The sequence below is a fragment of the Tachypleus tridentatus genome, chromosome 13, assembly GCF_004210375.1.
Source record: "Tachypleus tridentatus isolate NWPU-2018 chromosome 13, ASM421037v1, whole genome shotgun sequence".
NCBI classification, from domain to species: Eukaryota; Metazoa; Arthropoda; class Merostomata; order Xiphosura; family Limulidae; genus Tachypleus; species Tachypleus tridentatus.
In genome coordinates this window covers 40,759,721-40,783,614 of record NC_134837.1, presented here as the reverse complement: position 1 = coordinate 40,783,614, position 23,894 = coordinate 40,759,721, and the positions used below count along the sequence as shown (strand labels likewise).

Genomic DNA, 23,894 nt, shown 5'->3' with positions numbered 1-23,894 from the left:
CACTCTTTAAGATAATATAGTACCTTACATACATATATCTCTATAAAAACACGCGCTACTTCTCTGTCGTCATATTTTCCTTCTTATCTCGTTATATAATATGTTCACCGGACAACATACAGAAGCTCACTTTTGCTTTATCAATGTCTTCATGTCTTCTTGCAAAATGCTAGTGAAATGAAAGATTAATTTAAAAGGATCTAATACATATAGGTAAGTTTGTGCCTATTTTTTGCACCTTTCAGTCATCTATTGCCACGTTTCTTGATCAGTTAGCATCACACTTGACACAGGAATATAGGAAGGTCATAAACGGGTGGGAGCTGAACCTCTCATCTTCTATAGAAATTAACGTCATTATGTGTGTATCTATTCCTTATAAGTTTCCACATTTCTTGATCAATCAGCACCAAACTTGACACAGTACAAGATTACGTGTGAAATTTTATAAGGAACTGGCATATAATTTTGTGTTAATATAATTCTTTAAAGGATATGATTGGTTTGGTTTGTTTAAGAATTTCGCACAAAGCTACTCGAGGACTATCCGCGCTAGCCGTCCCTAATTTGGCAGTGTAAGACTAGAGGGAAGGCAACTAGTCATCACCACCCACCACTATCTCTTAAGCTACTATTTTACCAACGAATAGTGGGATTGATCGTAACATTATAACGCCCCCACGGCTGAAAGGACAAGCATATTTGATGTGACGGGGATTCGAACCCGCGACCCTCAAATTGCAACTCGATTGCCTTAACCACCTGGCCATGCCGGGCCTGAAACGATATGTCTTTCTGTTTAGTATTGGTACTTCTATTAATATTTGTTGCATTTTCAGTGTTTCTTATGTTAAGTAAAAATAAAAGCACAATTTCTAATTAAAACACATTGTTATGACAGATAGACAGGTCAATAATTAAACCACATTGTTATGACAGATAGACAGGTCAATAATTAAACCACATTGTTATGACAGATAAGCAGGTCAATATGTAAATAGGTTAAATATTTAAAATATTTTCACTCTCATATATATATATATATATATATATATTCTATCTGCTATTTGTTTTTTCTTGCAGACGTACACAGATAACGTTTCAAAACACCATTAGTATACGATAAGCAAGATCTGTTAGATTTTACACAAACTAAAAAACACCAAGCAATGTCAAAACGTAGTTCTGATACATTCCTTTTCACCGCAACTCTATATCAGTTGTGTTTTTTCACTGATTTGCTGATTTGCATATTCAAAATTCTTTTACAATAACGTATTCATCCAACTGTATGTAAATGAACAGGTATATAAAAATATATTAAGTTTAGATTATTAAATAATCTTGAAACAAAACGGCAGAAGTGTTATTAGGAATTTTCTAAGGACTTCAGGTCTGAAATAGAAAAAAAGAATCTTTTGGCTTCCGAATATTGGAATGAGTTTCGTCATGAATTTATAAACATACGTGGAGAAAAATACAAATAGGGTCTATAAAAATGTTCATAAGATCTAACTGAACTTTATTACATCAAAGAACTAGTGTTACCTTTTTTTTTTATCGAAATAAAAGCTGTAATATGCTCCATGAGTTAAAACTGAACCTAACTTATAGAACATGCCAACAAAGTCCTATGTAAGTTTTTTTAATTTTCGTTGAAACTCGGTAATGCATTTAGTAGCAGCTGAACTCGTGTGAAAATTACTCTTAATATAGCTTAAAACTTTACACACTTTACTTGTAACTATGCTTTAACAGCGGGAGTTTTTCACATGTCTAGATATCTTTGTATTAGACTTATTAGTAATCGCTGTAATAAATTCCATGTTTGGTAATTCATCTTTCGTATGTGACAGATTTTAAACATCTAGTGAACGTAATAAAAAAACTGTGGAGCAAAAAAAAAGTATTTTCCAGGTGTTTACAGTCCTTGAATATATTCTCTAAAGAAATATTTCAATTGCGTATGTTTAATATTTTATAACATATATTTTCTCGCCTGTTATTTTGTGTGTTTAACATAGGCAAGTTTGTGACTCACTAAGAACCCTATTAATCCCAAGATAATGACGAATTTAATTTTATATGAAATTAATATACTTTTAGGATAAAACGTAAACTTCCAATATAAGACGTCTATCTTACCTTTGAACCAGGCAGTGTTATAAAAGTGAAGTCAGTTTCGTTTTTCTATTAAGATTAAACGTTTATGTAGCTGCTGATGAGTGGCTCTCTTCGTTGTGATCAAATGTAAAGAACTATCAGTGGTTATGCCAGTACTTCGGGGTCCTTGACTTGGCTGTTTAACCGTTCAAGCTGAAAATATTAAAATACTATGTACAGATCAGACTTAAAATAGCTGAACCAGGGTGCGAAGCACTACTTGTCTGATAAACAAAAATCCAAAATTTGGTTAATTCGTATATTAGAATAATTTATTTTGTATTTATTTCAATGTGTTAGACTGTGTCTGTTTCAAAACTCATATTAAATAAAGACAACTATAATAAACAAACATGTATGTGAACAATCTTTTTAAAAACACATGCATGCATTGTTTACCCTACAGAGTCTATCATTCAACCAATATTATGAAATCAGTCTCTGTAACAAAATTCCTTCTTTATTGAAAACAAGAGAAACTGGAACGCAAACAGTTTACAAAAAATATGATGTTCAATTTCTAAAGAAAGTCAAACATTCTTACTTGTTGTTCACTTCTATATAAAACCTCAGATGTTTAAGATAGAATCTCCTTTTAGAAAAAAATAATACAGTATATTTTAAAAACAATATTAATTTATCAAAATATTAATAATAATTTTTTACCTTTTCACCAGATGGCATTTTTCATACAGTAGAGATTTTGGACACAGCTGGGTCTCATCATTTCCCTGCTATGAGAGAATTAAGCATCCGATCCGGTCGGGGGTTTGTTATTGTTTTCAGTGTAGACGACAAGCAGTCATTCCATGAAGTTACTGAGTTATGGAACTTGATAACAAATCTGAGAGGTAAGTTGTTAATATTTTTAATATCAGAACGTTGATAGACAGATAGAAAGATAGAAAAGCAAACAGGTCCAGGGCCTACGACAGAAAAATAAATGGATATCTAGATAGACACGAAGCCCTTTGGTGTGGAAAATGTTTCTTGACAAATAGACTTGTAATACGCCAACATGCTTACCTATCTTATACAATGTTCTTAATATATTGTTCAGTTTCCAATGTTTTTAGTTAAGTTTTCTTGTTTTTCGAAAATGTTAACTATTAGCTTGGAAATAAAAATTACATTGTTTAGCTGAATTCATTTATGTAAGCCTTTATTACTCAATAAAGTAGCGCTAAATATTATAGCAACGTTTTTGCTTTTTTTTCTTATCATAAATCGAACACCCGCAAGAAGGCAACGTACGCGCAGAAACACTTCGTGGTTGCAATTACGTGGAAATTAGGTGACAGATGGAATGGATATTGAGCAGAAACAAAAAAGTCAGTGTCGTTGTGTTATCTATCACAATCTCTCTCTTCTTTTGTTTTTGCTCTCTTTCTCTCTATATATATATATATTCAGTTTTCTTTTGTTTTAGTGAAGCATTAGCGCTGGTTCATGAGCGACAAGATACGTTCCTGAATGAAAATAACTTGTTAAAACCAATCGTGGGTGTAACGAACAAAAATGGCTTACGATTGCTTATATTAGTGATATAAGTCTGCATTTTAACCTCTTCACTCGTTCTTCTTATAAATATATGTATATATATATTAGTAACAATGGTATTTCATATGAAATACGTGTATTTCTTTTATAGTGGTTTGTTTGTTTGTTTTCTGAATTTCCCGCAAAGCTACACGAGGGCTATCTGCGCTAGCCGTCCCTAATTTAGCAGTGTAAGACTAGAGGGAAGGCAGCTAGTCATCACTACCCACCGCCAACTCTTGGGGATACTCTTTTACCAACGAATAGTGTGACTGACCTAACATTATAACGCCCCCACGGCTGAAAGGGCGAGCATGTTTGACGCGACCGGGATGCGAACCCGCGACCCTCAGATTACCAGTCGCACGCCTTAACACGCTTGGCCATGCCGGGCCGTTTTATAGTGGTATGAAAATGTACCGCTGAGTGAAACTGAGACAAAAAACATTAAAAACAATAAAATATTTTTAAAAAACATCGACGCACTGCAGATCAATAGTTTAAAGACATTTCTAACAATCGTCGTACGTATTAACTACAAGTAATTATGCACTATTTTCTCATAAATTTATCTTACTGTTTTTATTGATTTATTTATCTTGTGGTTTTTAACACTGTTATAATTTTTTTAAGACTTTGGACAACAAAACATGGTCAGAAATTATTAACATTGAACTATTTAGGCCTAACATTTTTTTTCATCACTGTCAGTTCTATCAGGCTAGTTACTTCCTTTGCCACCTTTTAAGTAACAAACATTTACGGTTCTTTTACCATTTACTTTGATATACTTTTACTCTCTGTCTTTTTCCCTTGATGGTTTTTAAGCATCGTAGATGCCACTTCACAGTATATCAGGTTTAATAATGTATTTAAACAGTTTATGGGTAAGTGAGCAGAAAGTGTAATTTTTCATAAATTTCCAGCTGAAGATTGTATAACTTTTACTAACAGATACGACTTTTGAGCCATATGGTATATAACATCCAAGATGATAAAGCATCACGTTTTGGTAGATTTGATATTAACTCATAATGAAACTGTTAATAACATTTATTAAACATTTTTACTGGCCAATTAGGGATTTCGGTAATAAAAGTGTAGAACAGTGACTACCGCTATCCAAGAGGCCCTTTGTAAACACTATACCTCATCAAACAAGAAGAATTATGACATACACATATAAATTATTTGATGAAATTATTTTTATTACCCGTTTACGATAAACGAAGCTTTCTAACGTGTAGCACCTTATTTAGCGCAGCATGTCTTTTAGTATACGTTATAACACCATCATACACTCTCCTGACCAAAAAGTCGTATAATAGTATTACAACTAACCGTTTAATATCATTCATTGGTTATCAGATCATCTACTATATTTCATTCTTAATAGAATCCTAAAGAAGATTTCAGTCACTGAGTCGAGTAGATACGGTTTCAGCTAACATGCTACAATACGTGAGGACAAGATGAATAATTGTTCCTAGAAATATATTAAACAGAAACCGTTACGGTGATGATTGGTACGAATATCACCACCAACGTAAATAAATATAAAATATATAAAAGTTTCTGACCTTTTTAAAAATGAATAGTGTAGAACTAATGGACAATTATTTCTTAAGAAACTTTCTGTCCGACTCTTACTGAAAATAAAACCAAATGAGAAAAAAAGGAAATTTGTAATTAAATTTAGCACATGTTTAACAACCTAATTTTAATTAAAATATTGAAACTAATGACTTGTCATGTTCTTTTTTTATGGTTTAAAAAAGTAATGGAATCATAAAGAGAGTCGTAATATTTTTTTTCATTTCTTTGAAAATTTGAGTCGTCACACAACGTGCTATTTATTATAACAGAGTCAGATTTTAAAAGATTGTTTGTTGTTGAATTTCACGCAAAGCTACACGAGGGCTATCTGCGCTAGCTGTCCCTAATTTAGCCGTGTAAGACAATAAAGAAGGCAGCTAGTCATCACCACCCACCGCCAACTCTTTTGCCAACGAATAGTGGGATTGAGAGTGGCTTTATAACTCCCCCACGGCTGAAAGGGCGGCAATGTTTGATGCGACAGGGTTCGAACCCACGACTCTCATATACGAGTCGAGTCCCTTATCCACGTTGCCATGCCAAGCCGATATTAAAAAAGAACCATCACGTTATAGCTTATTAACACGTTTAATGTGTGAATGTTTTTGAATTTCCGAGATCTAAGATGCGTGATCTAGAGGCATAGAGATTGTTTGACGTTTAGATTGTAATAATAAATATTATTAACATAAATAATACACATCAGAAATACAACAATAAATAAATAAAATGCGAACATTAATAAACACGTGTAAAAAAAACTTAAAATTTAAGATGAGGTTATGAAAAACTGTAGGTTACAGTTCAAGTACAAGTGTTCGTACCAGATCGATAATAGCTTTATTCGATCACTAGACTACCATATGAAGAAAGGACACTTGTTGTTTTCGTTGTATATACATATAGGAGAGTTCATGAGTTTATCAGCTTCTATTCCCTTCTGTTAGAAACTCTTTTCGTTTTCCCATGTGTTCAATTTATTTCTGTTTATTCCTGTTTTCTTGAAGGATTCGAAGTGCTACATTTATATTAATATATATTTATTACTCTCGTGTTTTGTGTGTTACATTAGCGCCATTTACTATTACAGGATTGTGGATAACGGTGTTTCAGCCTTTAACTAAACTCTGAACTCAACCTAATGTGTCTCTGAAAGTATGTGACAACGAAGTTACCTCTTCTCTCGTATGCAAATTCAAATTCTAGTCAAAATAGTGAAAACGTCGATAATTTATATCACGGATTTATTAATTACAACACTAGGTACATATGAGAGAGTTTATAACTCTGGCATGGCATGTGTTTTTATGAGTATAGATTTATTTTCAAAGCAACGTTATGTAATAGTTTATCTCTGCTTTACCCAACACATGGAATAGAACTTTGAATTTTATCGTTGTAAAATAAACACTAAAACAACAACACTTATACATTTTAATTGTGTGAATGTTTATACAAGCTGGCGAAGCATAATAATAATTGCATTTGCCACCAGACATTAGTATTAGGCCCATTATATTTTTAAACACTACATTATCATGGAATTTTCTGGAATTAGAATGCATAATAATAGTGTTTGAAGTACAGTATTCACAATATCAATTGCCGTCAACGCGTTTCCCTGAATCTAATTAGGTGGACTGGGGTACAATAAACACAGTTATGACTGGAACGCTATTTGTATACGCCATTTGCTACAACAATTGTTATAATATGGGCGTTTTTCACAAGCTGTTAAAATATAATTATAGGAATTCTTGTCATAAGTCATTAATATTAGGCTTACTCTAACACTTAATCAATCCAGCTTTGGAGAAAAAAAAATTACTATGTTGCTCTGGAGTCTTTCCAGCTTATAATTTTTATAGTTTTATTTTTATTTTAACAGACTTACTTTTGAAGTTTGTAGGAAGCAACGTTTAACTTTTAAAATACAAATACTGATAATTTTCTACAGAACTGGCAAAGAACTAAGTAATTTAAATTATGACAGAGTTGCTGTTGGAATCATTTATCTTAGGCGAATTGCATATTGGGCAGAAGTCAATGATTTTAATGAGCATTTGGAGTTTCTGGGTTTTTTTAAAAGAAAAACACAATGCAACGCCGTGGACTATCTGTTCTCCGCTCACCACGGGTATCGAAATCCGAATTCTAACATTGTAAGTCCGCAGGTAAACCGCTGTGCCACTGGGAGGCTCGGAGTTTTTGTACAGACATTCCACTATTTTACATTTTGTTGTTTATCATTAAGAAGCAGATTAATCACAAAAAATGTAATAGATTTTTAGCTATCATACATGCTTATATCTGTTTTTTACCACTTTGTCATTATCCGAATTAAGAATCTTTAAGTCTAGGGTTCGAGTCGTGACCACTTAAGATGCTTCGGACACCCTATAAAAGTGATAGTCAATCTAGCTGTTCGGTTGAAAGGACCAAGCAAATACCTTATCGTTGTTGGTGGTACTAAATAGCCGCCTTTTCCCCGATGAAAGTTTGAAATTAGAAAAAAATTATACCCGAATATAAGGCCTCTCACCTGGTCACTGAGCCCACGTGCGAATAAGCTGCTATCGATTTTGAAAATTTCTCTATTCCATTCTGTCAGGGCCCGGCATGGCCAAGCGCGTTAAGACATGTGCGACTCGTAATCTGAGGGTCTCGGATTCGCATCCGCGTTGCGCCAAACATGCTCGCCCTCTCAGCCGTGGGTGCGTTATAATATTACGGTCAATCCCACTATTCATTGGTAAAAGAGTAGTCCAAGAGTTGGCGGTGGGTGGTGATGACTAGCTGCTTTCCCTCTAGTCTTACACTGCTAAATTAGGGACGGCTAGCACATATAGCCCTCGAGTAGCTTTGTGCGAAATTCCACAAACAAACAAACAAACCATTCTGTCGTATTTTAACTACTCTAGTTTACAAACATCACACTATTATAATTGACGTTAATGTAATAACAAATCTGATGCAGAAAAATAGATACATATTTCTTTAAATTAAATTCTAAATACATTACTTACCAAAGTAAAGATGGAAGCTAAAGAAACGGCGAATGTTTAAAAAATATGTTATATTTTATTACAGTGGATTGCTTCATTGGTGTTATAAAATGTTATTCAGACGTTATTAATTCTTATTTGTTTTGAATATAAAAAAAAAACTACTCCAGGGTTGTCTGCACTCTCCGTCCATAATATTGAAGTGATAGCAGGTGAAAAAAGGCAGCCCTTCAGCCCCCTTTACTGTCTACTTTTTATTAATCAATAGTAGGATTGAGCGTCACATTTTAACGCCCCCATGGTTAAAAGGGTGAATATGTTGGGTATTTGAACTTGCGACTGTTGGATTGAAAGTAAATTACCAAAACCATTACGCCACGCCAAAGCTATTATTTATTCTAGCTGTGTAATAATGTGTTGGAACATCTTTTTGTAAATATTTATCACAGGAGACTATTGAGGCGAGTCACTTTAAATTAAAAATGGTGTGAGTCAACAATTAAACGTTCATACTTGAGAAACAAGATAAAAACTGTGTTCACATTCACGTAATATATTAAAACAACTTGTAAACATTAAACTAATTTTTCTCAGTTCACAAGCCTGAAATGATGGATTTGAACTTGATTGAATTTAAACTATTAAAATTGATTCTTCACTTGTTTTAAAATACAAAAAATAAATAAACATCACAAACTATCTTACATTAAATATTGCTCTGTTATTAAATCACTATTGAAAAATCACAAAAAACCATTGACGACGCAGAATATTTTGCAAAATTTGTTTTAATCTACCGTTAAAATGTCGATGTCCATTTTCATTGGGCCAGGCATGATCAGGTGGGTTAAGGCGTTCGACTCGTAATCTGAGGATCGCGGGTTCGAATTCCGGTCGCACCGAACATGCTCGCCCTTTCAGCCTTGGGGGTGTTATAATGTGACGGTCAATCCCACTATTCGTTAGTAAAAGGGTAGCCCAAGAGTTGGCGATGGGTGGTGAAGATTACCTGCCTTCCCTCTAGTATTACACTACCAAATTAGGGACGGCTAGCGCAGATAGCTTTCGTGTAGCTTTGGGTGAAATTCAAAACAAACCAAACACAAAAAACCTGATGATATTAAAATATCCATTGATGATGTGTACTTTACAAATACATATATATATAATCTAATAACACCAATGGTATGGAAAATGATGTTTCTTTGCACACAAAGTCAACGCATATTTACTGACAATTAATTAACGATGGTCGAATATGGACTAAATACACAAACACATATATATATATATACTTATTTATTTCATTATCTTGCGTACGCTAGTACTTATAGTAGGAATGGGCTAAATGTGCAACATATACAATACAAATTAAAATCTCAAACACACTGCAAACAGCATGAAACAAAATTTTATAAGTACTTTACACACACTGTTAGATGGTAAATAAACCAACTGCACAATAACAGGCCATCAAACACTTGAGAAAGTCGGTGAAGTTAAAACAAAAAAATCATAAAATAACAAATTTGTCAGTCTGAATGACTGATTAACAATGTTCAAAAAACACAGTTCCCCTTTGGTTTCATTTTATGCCAACTTAAACGCACGTGATCGCAGTTTTACTTACAACATTAGTCATAACAAGTGCAAACATAACCTATTTTGCACTACTATTTACGACCTAACAATACACTACTAGCCATATTCTGTGATTACGAACAAGCTCTGTGAGTTGCCAAGTAACAACCCGTTCTCACATCACGTACAGGTGCACGTGATAATAGCAATTCTATCACAGCAGTTGTGAGGATAAACGTTACTAATACTAAAGTCTGATATGGTTTTGCTCAACTGCACTGGACGAGATATAATATACCTTTGCATTGTTTTCCAACTAAGTTATAACCTCAGGCTGTAGTTGAAATAGTGTGATTTTTAAACTATGGCTCTCAAAAAACAAAACGAGAGGAAAGGAGAAAATCTTATGTTGCTAAACCTAAAAAGTATTTGTCCCAGCAAAGAAAACATTGCTGCAAGAATAAAGATAAGGTTAAGAAAAACAAAGTATTGAATGTTGGAAAGAAGCTTTAGCCATTAATTCAGCCAAAAGAAAAGGGTCCCACCATAGATTAAAAATGAGATAGAAACTATAGCTAAGATATAAGCAAAGTCCCTAAAACGTCAAAGATAGCTCTAAGACAAACTATGAGAAGAATAAGGCTAGAGCCCTGTCACTCTCGAAACTTAGCGACAAACAAAGATTATGAGACAAGGGTTAGAATTTTTCTAGTAACAAATTAGTAACTAGGAATGGGAGTACAAAACTAAATAAGAAAACAAAGAGGGAATGGACAGGATAGCATTGTAACACTTGGCGGTTTTATTTTCATGGCAGAACTTCAAAGTGGGCGTGGCCATCGTTTCGCTAATTCCTACTTTGAGTTTTACTTTGAAATTTTATCCAGTTATAGAACTGAATTGCGTTTTATCACAAATTAATCCTTTTTACATACTCAACAAATTTATAAGTTTCGAAAATCTGTGGTTTTGATACTATTCTCTTGGCCCACCCTTTACGAATCAAATATCTATAATGTCTTCCATGAGCAAAAATGTCTATTGGAACTTCTTGTTTCACTTCGGACGTCAAATGCGCCCCCTCTCCATTATGATGTCATGCATTTTGGTAGGGTCACCTAATTTGATTGCATACATGTATCTATATTTCACTGTGGAAACAAAGCTTATAACAGAGATATTTAGTTGTATACACCTTTCATTTAGTTTAAACAAATAGGAAGTTAGAAAAAAGCATAAAAGCATGCTCGAAGTAAGAACGGGCGGAACGGTGGCCACGCCCATATTGAGGTTACACTAAGTTTAGTAATGTTATTCCACCCTTTCATACCTTGTTTTCTTACTTTTCGGTGCTCTTATTACTATTTCCCAGTCTTTTATTTAATTTTTTTACATTTGTGTAAATAAAAGTAGTGAATATTTATGTAATTTTTTCCTACGTATTCAGTCTTTACTCTTTGTTTGCACGAGCGGTATTCCAAAATTGAAAACGGTTCAAATGAAGTAATTTTCCATTAAATGTTTCCCATATCTAAGCTGATATGACGGAGTTGAAGACATAGAAAATGGTATAGTAGCACTAAACAACGATTGATACAACCAACACCTAAGCTTAACGGGAAAATTAATTTTAAACTTTGACACCACTAACATAGCATCACATAATATTTAGGGATAATAGGTGACCTGTTGACCCATTTAAGCTGTCCCATTCTCTAACGTAAATTAAAATATTAAATAAAAATAAAGGGAAACCCCTCAAAGCCATTAATGAATCGTATAGTTATTAAGTTTTCTCTCAAACACTTAAATTTACTGCCTCATTAACAAGGCGCGGCGTGGCGAAGTGGTTAAGGCACTAGACTTGTAATCCGAAGGTAGCAGGTTCGAATCCCCGTCACATCAAACATGCTTGCCTTTTCAGCCGTGGGGTCGTTATAACGTGACGGGCAATCCTACTATTCTTTGGTAAAAGAGTAGCCCAAGAGTTGGTGGAGGATGGTGATAACTAGCTGCCTTCCCTCTAGTCTTACAGTGCTAAATTAGGGACGACTAGCGCAGACAGCCCTAGTTTAGCTTTGCGCGAAATTCAAAACAAACCTCCACAACATCCAAAAGCAACCCGTTCCAAAGGCAAACCACCTTGTTAGAAAAATAAAACTGACTTAGTTGAAGATGACACTTACCCTGCCAAAACGTATCCTCCTAGTTCTACCAAGCTCCATTAAATATAGAAGAAAATGTCGCTTCAACACTATCAATTCTCTTAACAATTTTAAACATTTCAATCAGATACCATCTACCTCTTATTTTTCAATAGAAAACAGTTTTATAGATCTTAACTTCTTCCTATATGAAAACCCCTTCATCCCACGCACCACCCTAGTATTCGTTCTTTGAATCCTTTCTAACAATTCAATGTCTTTCCTAAGGTAAAGAACCTAAGACTGAACACAATGCTCCATATTTGGCCAAGGATCTTCATTTTCAACCCAGTAAACAGTTCAAATGATATAATTTTCCATTTTCATAGTGCCACGTACTTAATTTTCCAGGTCTAAATTGATATGATGTAGCTAAAGACATACTATAACTAATATTTTAACGTAAGGCAAAATCAATTTCAACCTTTTTTGTACTAATAAGCTGCGATTACTAAAGCTAGTACGTTAGTAAGAGGCAAAATCAAATGTTAAATTACTTTGCAATGCACCTTTTATCAGACTTTCTAAAACTTTCCCATTCACTAATGTAAAACTAATAGTCCAATAATTACTGGGACAAGTTTAATCATCTCCATTCAAAAGACGAGTTGCATTAGCTACATTCCAGTCCTCTTTACTTGCCCACTATTTAAAGACTTACAAAAAAATGTAGTAAGTGGTTCATATGTTCAATTTTAAATCTCCTTGAAAACTCTTGGGAAAATATTATCTGGCACAGGAGTCTTATCGTTCTGTAAACATTTCAATGATATTTTAACAACTAAGAATTAATGTGAGCACCTTGTTCGATGAGGTTTTTATCTATCAAATGTTCAAGATGAAGAATACTGTTCTCATCTTCTGTAGTTAAAACTGAAGAAAAGCCAGAATTTAATAACCCTGCCATCTCATAATAATCATATACGAATGTTCCTTTATCATCCGTCAAAGGTCCTAAACACCATCCTAACATTTGGTTTACTATTAATGTATGTAAAGAAATTCTTACTGTTAATTTTTAGATTTTCAGCCAATCTTTTTATTGTGCATCCTTTTGACGTTCTAATTTCTTGTTTGGCTAACCTTCTAGATCTTATATAATCTTCTAAATAACCAATAATACCAGCCAATTTGAACTTTTTAAATTTGTGATGCTTTACTTCTGTCTCTTGTACTCTCTGGGAACAAGTCTGATTTTTTTTTAGTTGCCTCTACCACTTTCTTTCTACAAACAATATATTTATCTTGAATGTTGAAAAATCTATTTTCAAAAATCTTATACATTTAATATACGTCTCCAAATAACGTAGCTGCCCATTTCACAACAGATAATTCATGTTTCATTCTTTCTAAATTTGTGTTTTAAAATGTGTTACAAAATATTATTGTTCCTTATCTCCATATTCATTACAACATCGAACCTAATGGATCACTTGCATCCAAATGTTCCCTAGTTTTCAGTCTCTCAACTGTTCCTGTATTAAAAATTAACGGTAAATCTAAAACACATTGTTTTTAATAGGTTCCTCGACCAATTGGTGAGGAGAACCATTTTGAACTGTTCCCAAAAACCTTTCTCCCTCATGGTTTGACTGTAACATTTCCCAACAATATGTCTGAGGTTAAAATCACCAATAATCATAACTTCATCATTAACTGAAATCCTAATCTTATTGTAACGTTTCTCATTAATTTCATCAGTATAATCTGATAGTCGGTAACAAGTTCATACAAAGTTTCTTTCTGTTTATACCCACTATTAGAAATCCAAATGGATTTACTCTCCTTGTTATCATTTCTGACATTCTCAACTTCTACAGGATGTAGCCACATTGTACATATAAAGCCACTACTTTCTCATTTTTATTACTGTATCTCAAGTAACCAGTGACCTTGTATTTCAAAAACATATCTGTCACGAAAGTTGTCTATATTTAGTAATGTTTAGGTTACTCTTAATTCATCAACATCAGCCATTCCTACCAATATTTTAAAGTCATCTACTTAAAACTGTAACCAATACACGTACCAGTTTAGCGAAAAACAAATCAGTTTTAACCTTTTATTACCACTAAGCTGTGATCAATATAGTTAACAGTTTAGCAAAAAGTAAAGTTAAGTAGATCCTGCTTTGATAAATTAATTTCCAGTAAGTAATTTTGGATTTTTTCATGAAGCAATAAGTTATAAATATTTGGTTAATTCTGAAATCTTACAGGTTCTCAAGTGCCCGTTATATTGGTGGGTAACAAATCAGACTTGAACAAAGAAAGGAAAGTATCCGAAGCAGAAGCCCAAGAGATAGCAAAGGACGTTATGAACAATTGCCGCTACATCGAAACCAGCGCCAAGTACAATATTAACGTAAGCCAGCTTTTCGTACAGCTTTTGCTTCAAGCTAAAGCCATGGAACAACCTTCGACTCCAGACCCATCTAGTAGCCGATATTCGAAGCGACTGAGCAGAAGATTAAGTTCTTTAAGCTCACTTACTGGACTTACGATTCGACGAAAATCTAGTGGACCCAAACTTTCTGAGGAAGGCGAAGCGAAACGGGATGACCAAAAGTGTGTTCTTCTGTAAGAAGAACACACAACATTGTCGTTTTGTATTAACTGTACAAGCTTTCGTATTGAGCTCTAAGTAATTGATAATCGTTTATCTGTATAATTTCAGATAAGAGGTATTTTCGTGTTTTAACAGACATACGTGTAAGAAATTTAATAAAAACCAAGCTTTGATTGTGGCATGAAAAATGTATTGCTTAATCCTTTCGTTGCTCGTGCCTTAGGGCGTACGACATGATATATGTTTGTATGTGTGCGTACCGTAAAATATGCAGTATATGCTAACGTCCTTACACTGTATCCCTAAACAGATGTATTTATCATGGATACGTATATACTGCACTTCAGAATAATTCCCAAGCTTTGTAGTAGTCATATTGTACGTAGTGTAAACCACGCAACTGCTGATTATCTACAGCATGATATCATGTTTTCACAGAAGTTTTAGGATAAATTCTAGGGCTTCTCCGACATTTACTGTCATATTTTTGGGGCTGTATACAGCTGTTTAATCAGTATAAACGTGATAACTATACAATGTAAAAGAAAGATTACAAGAGTAAAATCCTGCATGGGTAATAAAAACTTCTGTTACGTCCTGTCGGTATATTTTTTTTAGCCTCAAGTGTTTATTACGCATATATTTTTTTCTCAAACATTTACAAAATTTAGATAAAACGGTTGGTTGTTAAAAGGTAGTCGTAACTTTGGGTTATATTTTAATTGAGCTGTTGATATTCCATATCAGTAATGATTATTTTTTAAGAAGAACAGATAGTTTGATTTTCCATTTATAAAACATTACCATGTCGAATATAAATCCAAGTAAACTTATTATTCAGACAGTGTTAAGATATACCAGCAACAGTCATTTACAGAAAAGTACTGTTGTTACAATAATAATATTGATACATCTATGATTATATTTTTAAATATGTATCAACGTATAAACGGCTTACTTTGATAGCATCGTGAGATATTATAATACGAAAGAGGCTTAGGTAGTATCCGCAGTGTATAGAAAAAGAAACATATATTGTAATTGTCAGCGATGTACGTTATCTCTGTATTTAAAAATAAACAGTGGACCATATGTTTGTAGAAAGTATGTTAGTAATAAAGTAATAAAAAGCAGCTAAAGCGTGATGATTCTTCCGGCCAGTCATTGAATGATTTGTTTGTTTTATTATTGTTTATTTTTGTTTGTGTCCGTGTGGGTTAGTAATACCAGAAGCGGTATTATCGCAACATGGTGAACATTTTAAACAAATTTATTGCGATAAAATGAAAAAAAAAATTAAATAAACCACTAAATAGTGCCCTGGTTCGTTTCTGATTTGCTATAAAAGCTGAAAAATTAATTTCAATAAAGTTGTGATGTTATAATAACTTTAAAAAAACACGTTTATAATTTCTGTATTATATTCATTTGCTTGTTTGTTTATGAATTTCACGCAAAGCTACATACACGAAGGCTATTAGCGCTAGCCGCCCCTAATTTTGTAGAGTAAGACTAGAGGGAAGGCAGCTAGTCATTATCACCCATCGCCAATTCTTGGTCTACTCTTTTACCAACGAATAGCGGGATTGACCGTCACGTTACAACACCCCAAGACTGAAAGGGCGAGCATGTTTGGTGCGACGGGATATCGAACCTGCGACCCTCGGATTACGAGTCGAACGCATTAACCCGTCTAACCACTATATTTGTTTATTTGATTAAGTTGAAGAGCAAAGCCACATTGGGCTAACTACTGTGTTAACCGCGAGAAAAGAATCCCGAATTTTAGCGTTTTTAGGTCTGTAAACTTACTACTAACTCATGGGAAAACTATATAATATTAACCATACACGTGCTGGACGAAATAATAATAAGTGCTGCTTTCAATAAGCATCTAAACCTCTTTCTTTAAATTGGAAAGCAAGCCCATAAGTTACACAATCGTATTTTCATATTATTTGCATATGTGTGTGTGTGTGTGTGTAATATTTGAAAAACTGCAAATGAACAAATCACCAACCTAAGATCACCTGTGGCAGTAATATGTTTAGAAAACTATTTAAATAATTTCAAAAATAAAATCTGGAGACGAATAAGATTTATCTTAAGTCTCTGTGGCAAACAAGTACAATTACTTGTCCAAAACTGTCATTAACGTATGCAACACTCTCATTAAACCTATAGTAGAATACGCCTCTCCAGAACGGGTTAACTTTACTAATACTAATTAAATAGAAGGATATTCAAACCACGGCTTTATTGTCACCATATAGATTATCTTGGTAAGTACCTTTATAAATTCCTAACGAAAACGCAAGAATATCAGTTTTGGAAAAGAAATGATGCGAACCATCATATATTTTATATATATTCTATTAAATTTTAAAAGGACTGGGGAACAGTCACCATTTTTATTTAATAAGTCGTTAAAAAGCAGTGAACATGTACAACAGCCGTAGCAAATACAGAATAGCCAATAAAGCAGAAAGTGAGACACCAAAATCTGCAATGATTCACTCTCTCTCTTTAAGCACCATATTCAAAGAGAGATCTGGTATTACCTATGATAGTCTCCTTTGAAACTTTCTCTCTCTAGGTACCACATCCAATGAGAGCGTTAATGACCATGGTCTTCCATGTGCAAGCCAGCTCTGATCCACTCTCTCTCTTTAGGCACTACATCCAAATACAACGTTGGCGACTATGGCCTTTCACAAACTGTTTCTTATTATGACACAAATTTCCAGCGTCGACACATTCATTCATTTATATTCACTCTTGATTAAGCCAATCTCTTGTTTCCACGGACTTTCTGATGTTAGTGAGCAACATTCTCTAACTACCAGCTCTTGACAAAGTACCTTTAACTAAGGCGTGGCTTACTGGTTTGAATGACTCATCTGTTGTATGGAGTCAAGCCTTAACATAACTAAGGCGTGGCATACTGGTTTGAACGACTAATGTTATATGGAGTCAAGACTTGGCATAACTAAGGCGTGACATACTGGTTTGAACGACTAATGTTATATGGAGTCAAGACTTGGCATAACTAAGGCGTGGCATACTGGTTTGAACGACAAATCTGTCGTATGGATTCAAGCCTTAACATAAATGAGGCGTGGCTTACTGGTTTGAACGACTAATCTGTTGTATGGAGTCAAGCCTTAACATAACTAAAACGTGGCATACTGGTTTGAACGACTAATCTATTGTATGGAGTCAAACCTTAACATAACTAAGGTGTGGTACACTGGTTTGAACGACTTATCTGTTATATGCAGCCAAGCCTTTACAACTATTACAGATATCTTTTAGTCCCAAACATCACACTGTCTTTCGAAAACACCTTAACAGATGTTCATGAATGAATCATAGCTGAGATATGTCACTCAAACAGTGATGTATCAAGAACATAAGTATCTTAGTGATATGGGCATCTTGATAAAAGCCTCAAATAAGTGACATAAAAGCGATCAGAAGGCCTTCATGTAGGGTTAGGACCGCCTTTATGTTTTGAAACTGTGAAAAAAGACAACAATAAAAAAAAACAGTAACTGAAGTTTGTTTGGAATTGGATGACAGATTTTAGTAGCCATTGTCAAAAAAATGTAATTATCTGGGATTTCACAGTAAACCAGCTTCACAGTAATTATTCATTGATTAAGAAACACGTGTTTGTGAGTACAATGGTGCAATGACCCACAATCCGTGAGCCCAGGAACAACAATGAAAGTTGAGTTTGTAAAATGACTCAACATTTATCTTTTCTTCACCAAACAGTGAGGACAATGCCCAAGAAAGTGCAAACCTTGAGTGGTTGGCTTCAATTTACGTTATTCCATAATAGTGACTTGCATTTTTATAACGTAGTAGGTTCAGTCGATACAAAGAAAGAGCTGGCTGGTTGTAACTATATACAAAGTTAAATAATGAGCTATCTGTGTTCGGTCCGCAACGGGTATCGAAACCCGATTTCTTGCACTGTTAGTTCGCAGACATGCAGCTAAGCATACTGAATACAGTACAATCCTGCCATACAGATTTATAACGCCAGAAATCGGGTTTCGATAACCGTGATGGTTACAGCACAAGTAGTCCATTATGTATCTTTCTGCTTACCTATAAACAAACAAAGAGTAACATTCTAGGAGACAGAGTTCTCTCTAAGGTTTAGTTTGGTTTGTTTTGAATTTCGCGCAAAGCTACACGAGGACTAACTGCGCTAGCCGTCCCTAATTTAGCTGCCAACTTTTGGACCACTCTTTTACCAACGAATAGTGAGATTGACCATCGCATTATAACGCAAGCATGTTTGGTGTGACGGTGATTTGAACCTGCGACCTTCGGATTACATGTCGAGTGCCTTAACCACCTGGCTATGTTGGGTCTTTTCTCTTTAATCCCACCAATTTCAATAAGGCAATGATTGTATTCGCTCTATATGAGCAGCTACTTAACGGTTTGCTGAGCATGAGAAAGTCTTTAGTTTTCTATCTCTATCTGATCAGTCACCATATCTCAATCACTATCTAATCAATCCATTGTCTTGAAAACCAGCCATAGACGTCGTTTTTTTTTCTTTGTTCCGACATATCTGAACGAATTTGGAGATGGTTCTCATAGAAAAATGATGCCAAATTTCTGTGGAAGTGCTCTAACGTTTTCTGCCAACACGATTTAACCATTGCCACGCTGAACCTTTTAACTAGGTGTTTCCTTATTTTCTCAGACTACTGCAGATGTTGAATATTTTAATTCGGCTAAAACTTAACAGTAAAATAACGATAATAAAAAGGTTTTTTGAAATAAATATGTTTTTCGCACAATATAGCTACTACCGGCCTGCACAATTCTGCGACCTCAAACTGTTGGTTTAAATGTATCTCAGAACGGCTGGTATGGGTACTAACACTTTTATTGATAAGGAGAAAACAACAGGTCATCTTAACCCGAAGATCATATGAGGGCTTGGACAATTTTAAATAATTTTTATTTGTTACAGTTAAAATCGTTTACTAGTCAAGGAAACTTTATGACTGCTAAAACATTTTAATGGTATATGTAATACGGATCCATACGCTTTCTGTATATACTACGACAGTTTAAGAGACTTTCATCTTAGAGTCCATGATTCATTCACTAGTTCCTGCTGGTAAGTGCTAAATGCAACTTATGAACGGATCAGTAAAATCTCTAACATACATGATGCAATACTAAAACTTGTGTAGCTTGGATAACAAGTGATGGCGTGGTAAATTTTGACGTTTGCGTGTTGTTCTAACCTGAATGCCAGTCATGATCTAAAAGTGAGTCATTTATCATTTAAAGCATTTAAACGTAATGATAAAATAGTCAAGTAATGTCTGGTGAGAGAAACGAACCCAAGTTTTTTTAATAAAATAACACCTACATGATAAATCCTTATCATAAAATTTTTAAAAGCATGAATAAAAATGAATTACATTTGTGTTATGAAAGAGTTTATTTTTGCATCGGTATCAGTACGGTCGTATATCCATATTGGTTAACTTATGATTACAGACATATTATATCTGTTTATTATAATTTTTAATAGCTTATGTGTGTCTGTTGTGCATTTTGTTCTTATAGCAAAGTCACACCGAGCTACCTGCTGTGTCCACCTAGGGGAAGCAAACCCTTGATTTTAACATCGTACGTTCGAAGACTTACCGCTGTTCCGCTGGGGGCTTTATAATACCCTTCTCTACGACAGTGTTCTAAGTTTTAATAAGATAAGCGCTATTAATTATTTGAGTTCAACTTTGTTCTTTGTAAATATCATTGATTCAACATATTATTATGCAGACGATTGTAGAGATCTGAGTTCGAGCCCTTCTGTGGAAACGGTACAGATAAACACATTGCGCAGCTTAGCGTATAACAATAAAACAAAACGTCATAGGCCCAGCTTGGCCAGGTAATTAAGGTTCTCGACTCGTGATCTGAGAGTCGCGGGTTCGAAGCCCCGTCACACCAAATATGCTCGCCCTTTCAGCCGTGGGGGTGTTATAATTTTACGATCAATCCCACTATTCCTTGGTAAAAAAGTAGTCCAAGAGTTAGCTGTGGGTGTTGATGAAAAGCTGACTCCCTCCTAGTCTTACACTGTTAAATTCGGGACGGTTAGCAAATAGCTCTCGTCTAGCTTTGAGCGAAATTCAAACCAAAACGTCATTATTGAAAAATATTTTTACTGGGCATCATGTTTAACGTAACGTAATAATACTGATACATTATCAACACTATCTGGCATCCTTGTACGTTAATAAATAAAATGTGTTAATATTACACTAACTAACGTTTAGTTTGTTTAGCAACATCTTCAGTGTTGGATAGAATAAATAAAAAGACAAACAATATCCGTTTCTGAAACACTGACATTTAATCTCAGTTATACTAAATCTGATACGATGTACGTTACATTTTAATTTATACCACTTATTCTATTAGATTTGACTTCCGTTGTTCTTATTAAATTATAAGTAATATTTCAAGTATTTATAACGACAAACAATTTTTACACGAATTCCACAGAGCAAAACTATCTATAGAAATGAATTAGTTAGACAGTCGCTCACCCTGTTGAACAGTTAGGTTGTTAATCATGTCATTTCCAAAGCTGCAGTTTTAATTATATGAACAAACGAATATCAAAGTTATAAGAAAATATTTTAGTTTCAGTGAAAGCGTTGATTACCCGATCCCACGCTTTGTCAATGACGCAAAACATAAAGTGAGAAATCATTACAAAACGTGATATCTGGAGTTCTCTTTCATCGATAAAAAGTTGATTCTGGAAGTTTCCCATTCCTTTACTGGATGACGCTAAAACCTGATGTCAAACAACTGTAGGATTAATCAGCATGTGACACAGGAAAATGGCACAAATGTTAGGCCAGAATAAACAAGTTAAACACAATGGGATAAAAGCATAACGAAAATTTGAAGTATTTTGGTTTCGTAAATGTAATTACTGTAATGAATGAAAACTTCAGGCATCTCATGTGATGAATGGTATCATTTTGTGAATGAATTATTTCATAGTTTATATATACATATATTTACATACATATTTTTTAAGTATTTTAAATAGAATTTCTAAGCTTTCATTTCCAGTTCGACATCGCCTATAAATATCTTAAGAATTGTGGCGACGATCCCTAAACTCTGAAATAAAGACTTTCCAGTGAACGCAAGAGAAAGTCCATTAATGACAAGTTTTTCACCTTAGGGTCACTGACCGACCACTCACTTCCTTGTTATAGACGATCGCCATTCGTCCACAGAAAGTGTGACCTTTATTTCATCCTTTGAAGACAAGGTTTTCGATACTAATTGCATGCATACGCTATACATTTCACAGTAGTTATGTAAGGAATAAAACAACGTGTGTGAGTGGTTTAGATAAAGCTCGTGCAGCTATGACGTTATAGAAGTACTTTTCGTCACATGATTTCGTACTTGATAAAACCTAAGTACTGTAGCAGCCAGGAAAAAGAAGACGCCATTAGGCTATAAATTATGTATTCTGCGAGAAGGTTAAAAATAAATGAGTGAAGGTAAAAAAAAAATATGTATTCAGTCAAAAGAACCGACTAGTACTATAGACGGCTCGACATGGCCAGGTGGTTAAAGAACTCGAATCGTAATCGGAGGGTTGCGGGTTCGAATCTTCGTCACACCAAACATGCTAGCTCTCTCAGCCGTGGGAGCGTTAAAATGTGAGGGTCAATCCTACTATTCATTGGTGAAAGAGTAGTCCAAGAGTTGGCGGTAGGTGGTGATGACTAGCTCGTACAGCTATGACGTTATAGCGCAGATAGCCCTCGGGTAGCTTTGCGTGAAATTCAAAACAAATCAAACAGTATTATACACATATGTATATTCTACTTACAATATAGTTTTCTAATATAGGAACTAAGATCAGAAGAATAGAATATTTATTCAACTATAATTTTATTAGTATTTTCATCACATGTCATTCGCAGATTAAAAAAAGTGTTTATGTTTCTTTCAAATAATTACAGCTGAAAGTAACACAATGGCTAATTTTAATATAATATGAATAAATTTTAAACGTTCTAAAACTTGTCACCATTTCAAGTAGTAATGTTTTAATTTGAAAGTATTTTACCTTTCATTGATAATAAGTTATGATATCTCATGCCACTAATCACAGCCCGACAAAAGCAATTGATAAGAACATTCGACTAGTAATCAGAGGGTCGCAGGTACGAATCCCTGTCTCTCCAAACATGTTCGCTCTTTCAGCCGTGGGGGCGTTATAATATGACCATAAAAGATAATCCGTGACGAGAAAAACCCACTTGTAGAGAAAAATATATATACTAAAACGGCTGGTATGGGTTGAGAAAATTTTTATGTTCGCTCCTCCAGATAAACATTATCTTAACCCATACCAGCCGTTTTCACTTATATATTAGACGATAAAAGTGTATATCAATAGTTGACGGTGGCCCTCTAGTATTTCACTGTTAAATTAGGGACGGCTAGCGCAGATGACCCTCATGTGGATTTTCGCGAAATTCAAAAACCAAGCCACCAATCATGGTTCATCACAAGAAATGAGTGCAGAACATTGTTAAATGGATGGTGCCTGAGAAAAAAGCTAATTATAGGCGGAATATCATAAACCAACTCCTTCCATCTATTCTTTGTGATTAAATATTCCTCTACTTCAAGACTTCTTAAATTTAAAGCATGAAAATGAATAATATTTTGGTCAATAGAATATTACTTTTTTACACACACTGAAGATTACAAAACCATCAAATTCGCGCTTCTTGTATCACTGGAAATCAAAGGGGAAAATATTATAGAGAATACTGAACTATTTTTTTTTATTGTGCGTTTTAAAAGACTTTAATCTGAGAAATACACAACTAATTAACTATTGGTAAATATAAATATCGATATTTAATACTTATGCAGTGAAAGTAAATTAATACTGTTACCAATTGTTTCAAATCTCTGATATACTTCTATATGGTCTAACTAGAAAGCAAGAACATGACACCTTAATAAATGGCCAGTTGGTTAGGTTGCTCGACTCATAATCTGAGGGTCGCAGCTTGGAGTCCCCGTCACACAAATTACGCTCGTCTTTCAGCCGTGGAGGCGTTATAATGTTGCGATCAGTCTCACTATTCGTTATTAAAAGAGTAGTCCACGAGTTGGTGGTGAGTGATGATGACTA

At 34.3% G+C, this 23,894-nt stretch overlaps 1 protein-coding gene across 1 annotated transcript in view; it reads left to right on the top strand.

Annotated features, from left to right (window-relative positions):
- Positions 1-14,816, top strand: part of LOC143237384 (ras-related protein Rap-2a-like) — a 45,332-nt gene extending 30,516 nt beyond the window's left edge. Inside the window, exons 2-3 of the mRNA XM_076476584.1 lie at positions 2,841-3,014; positions 14,307-14,816. Of these exons, the coding sequence (XP_076332699.1) occupies positions 2,841-3,014; positions 14,307-14,671 (539 nt within the window). The 3' untranslated portion in view covers positions 14,672-14,816. The remainder of the gene's footprint in view (positions 1-2,840; positions 3,015-14,306) is intronic.
- Positions 14,817-23,894: the final 9,078 nt, after the last annotated feature.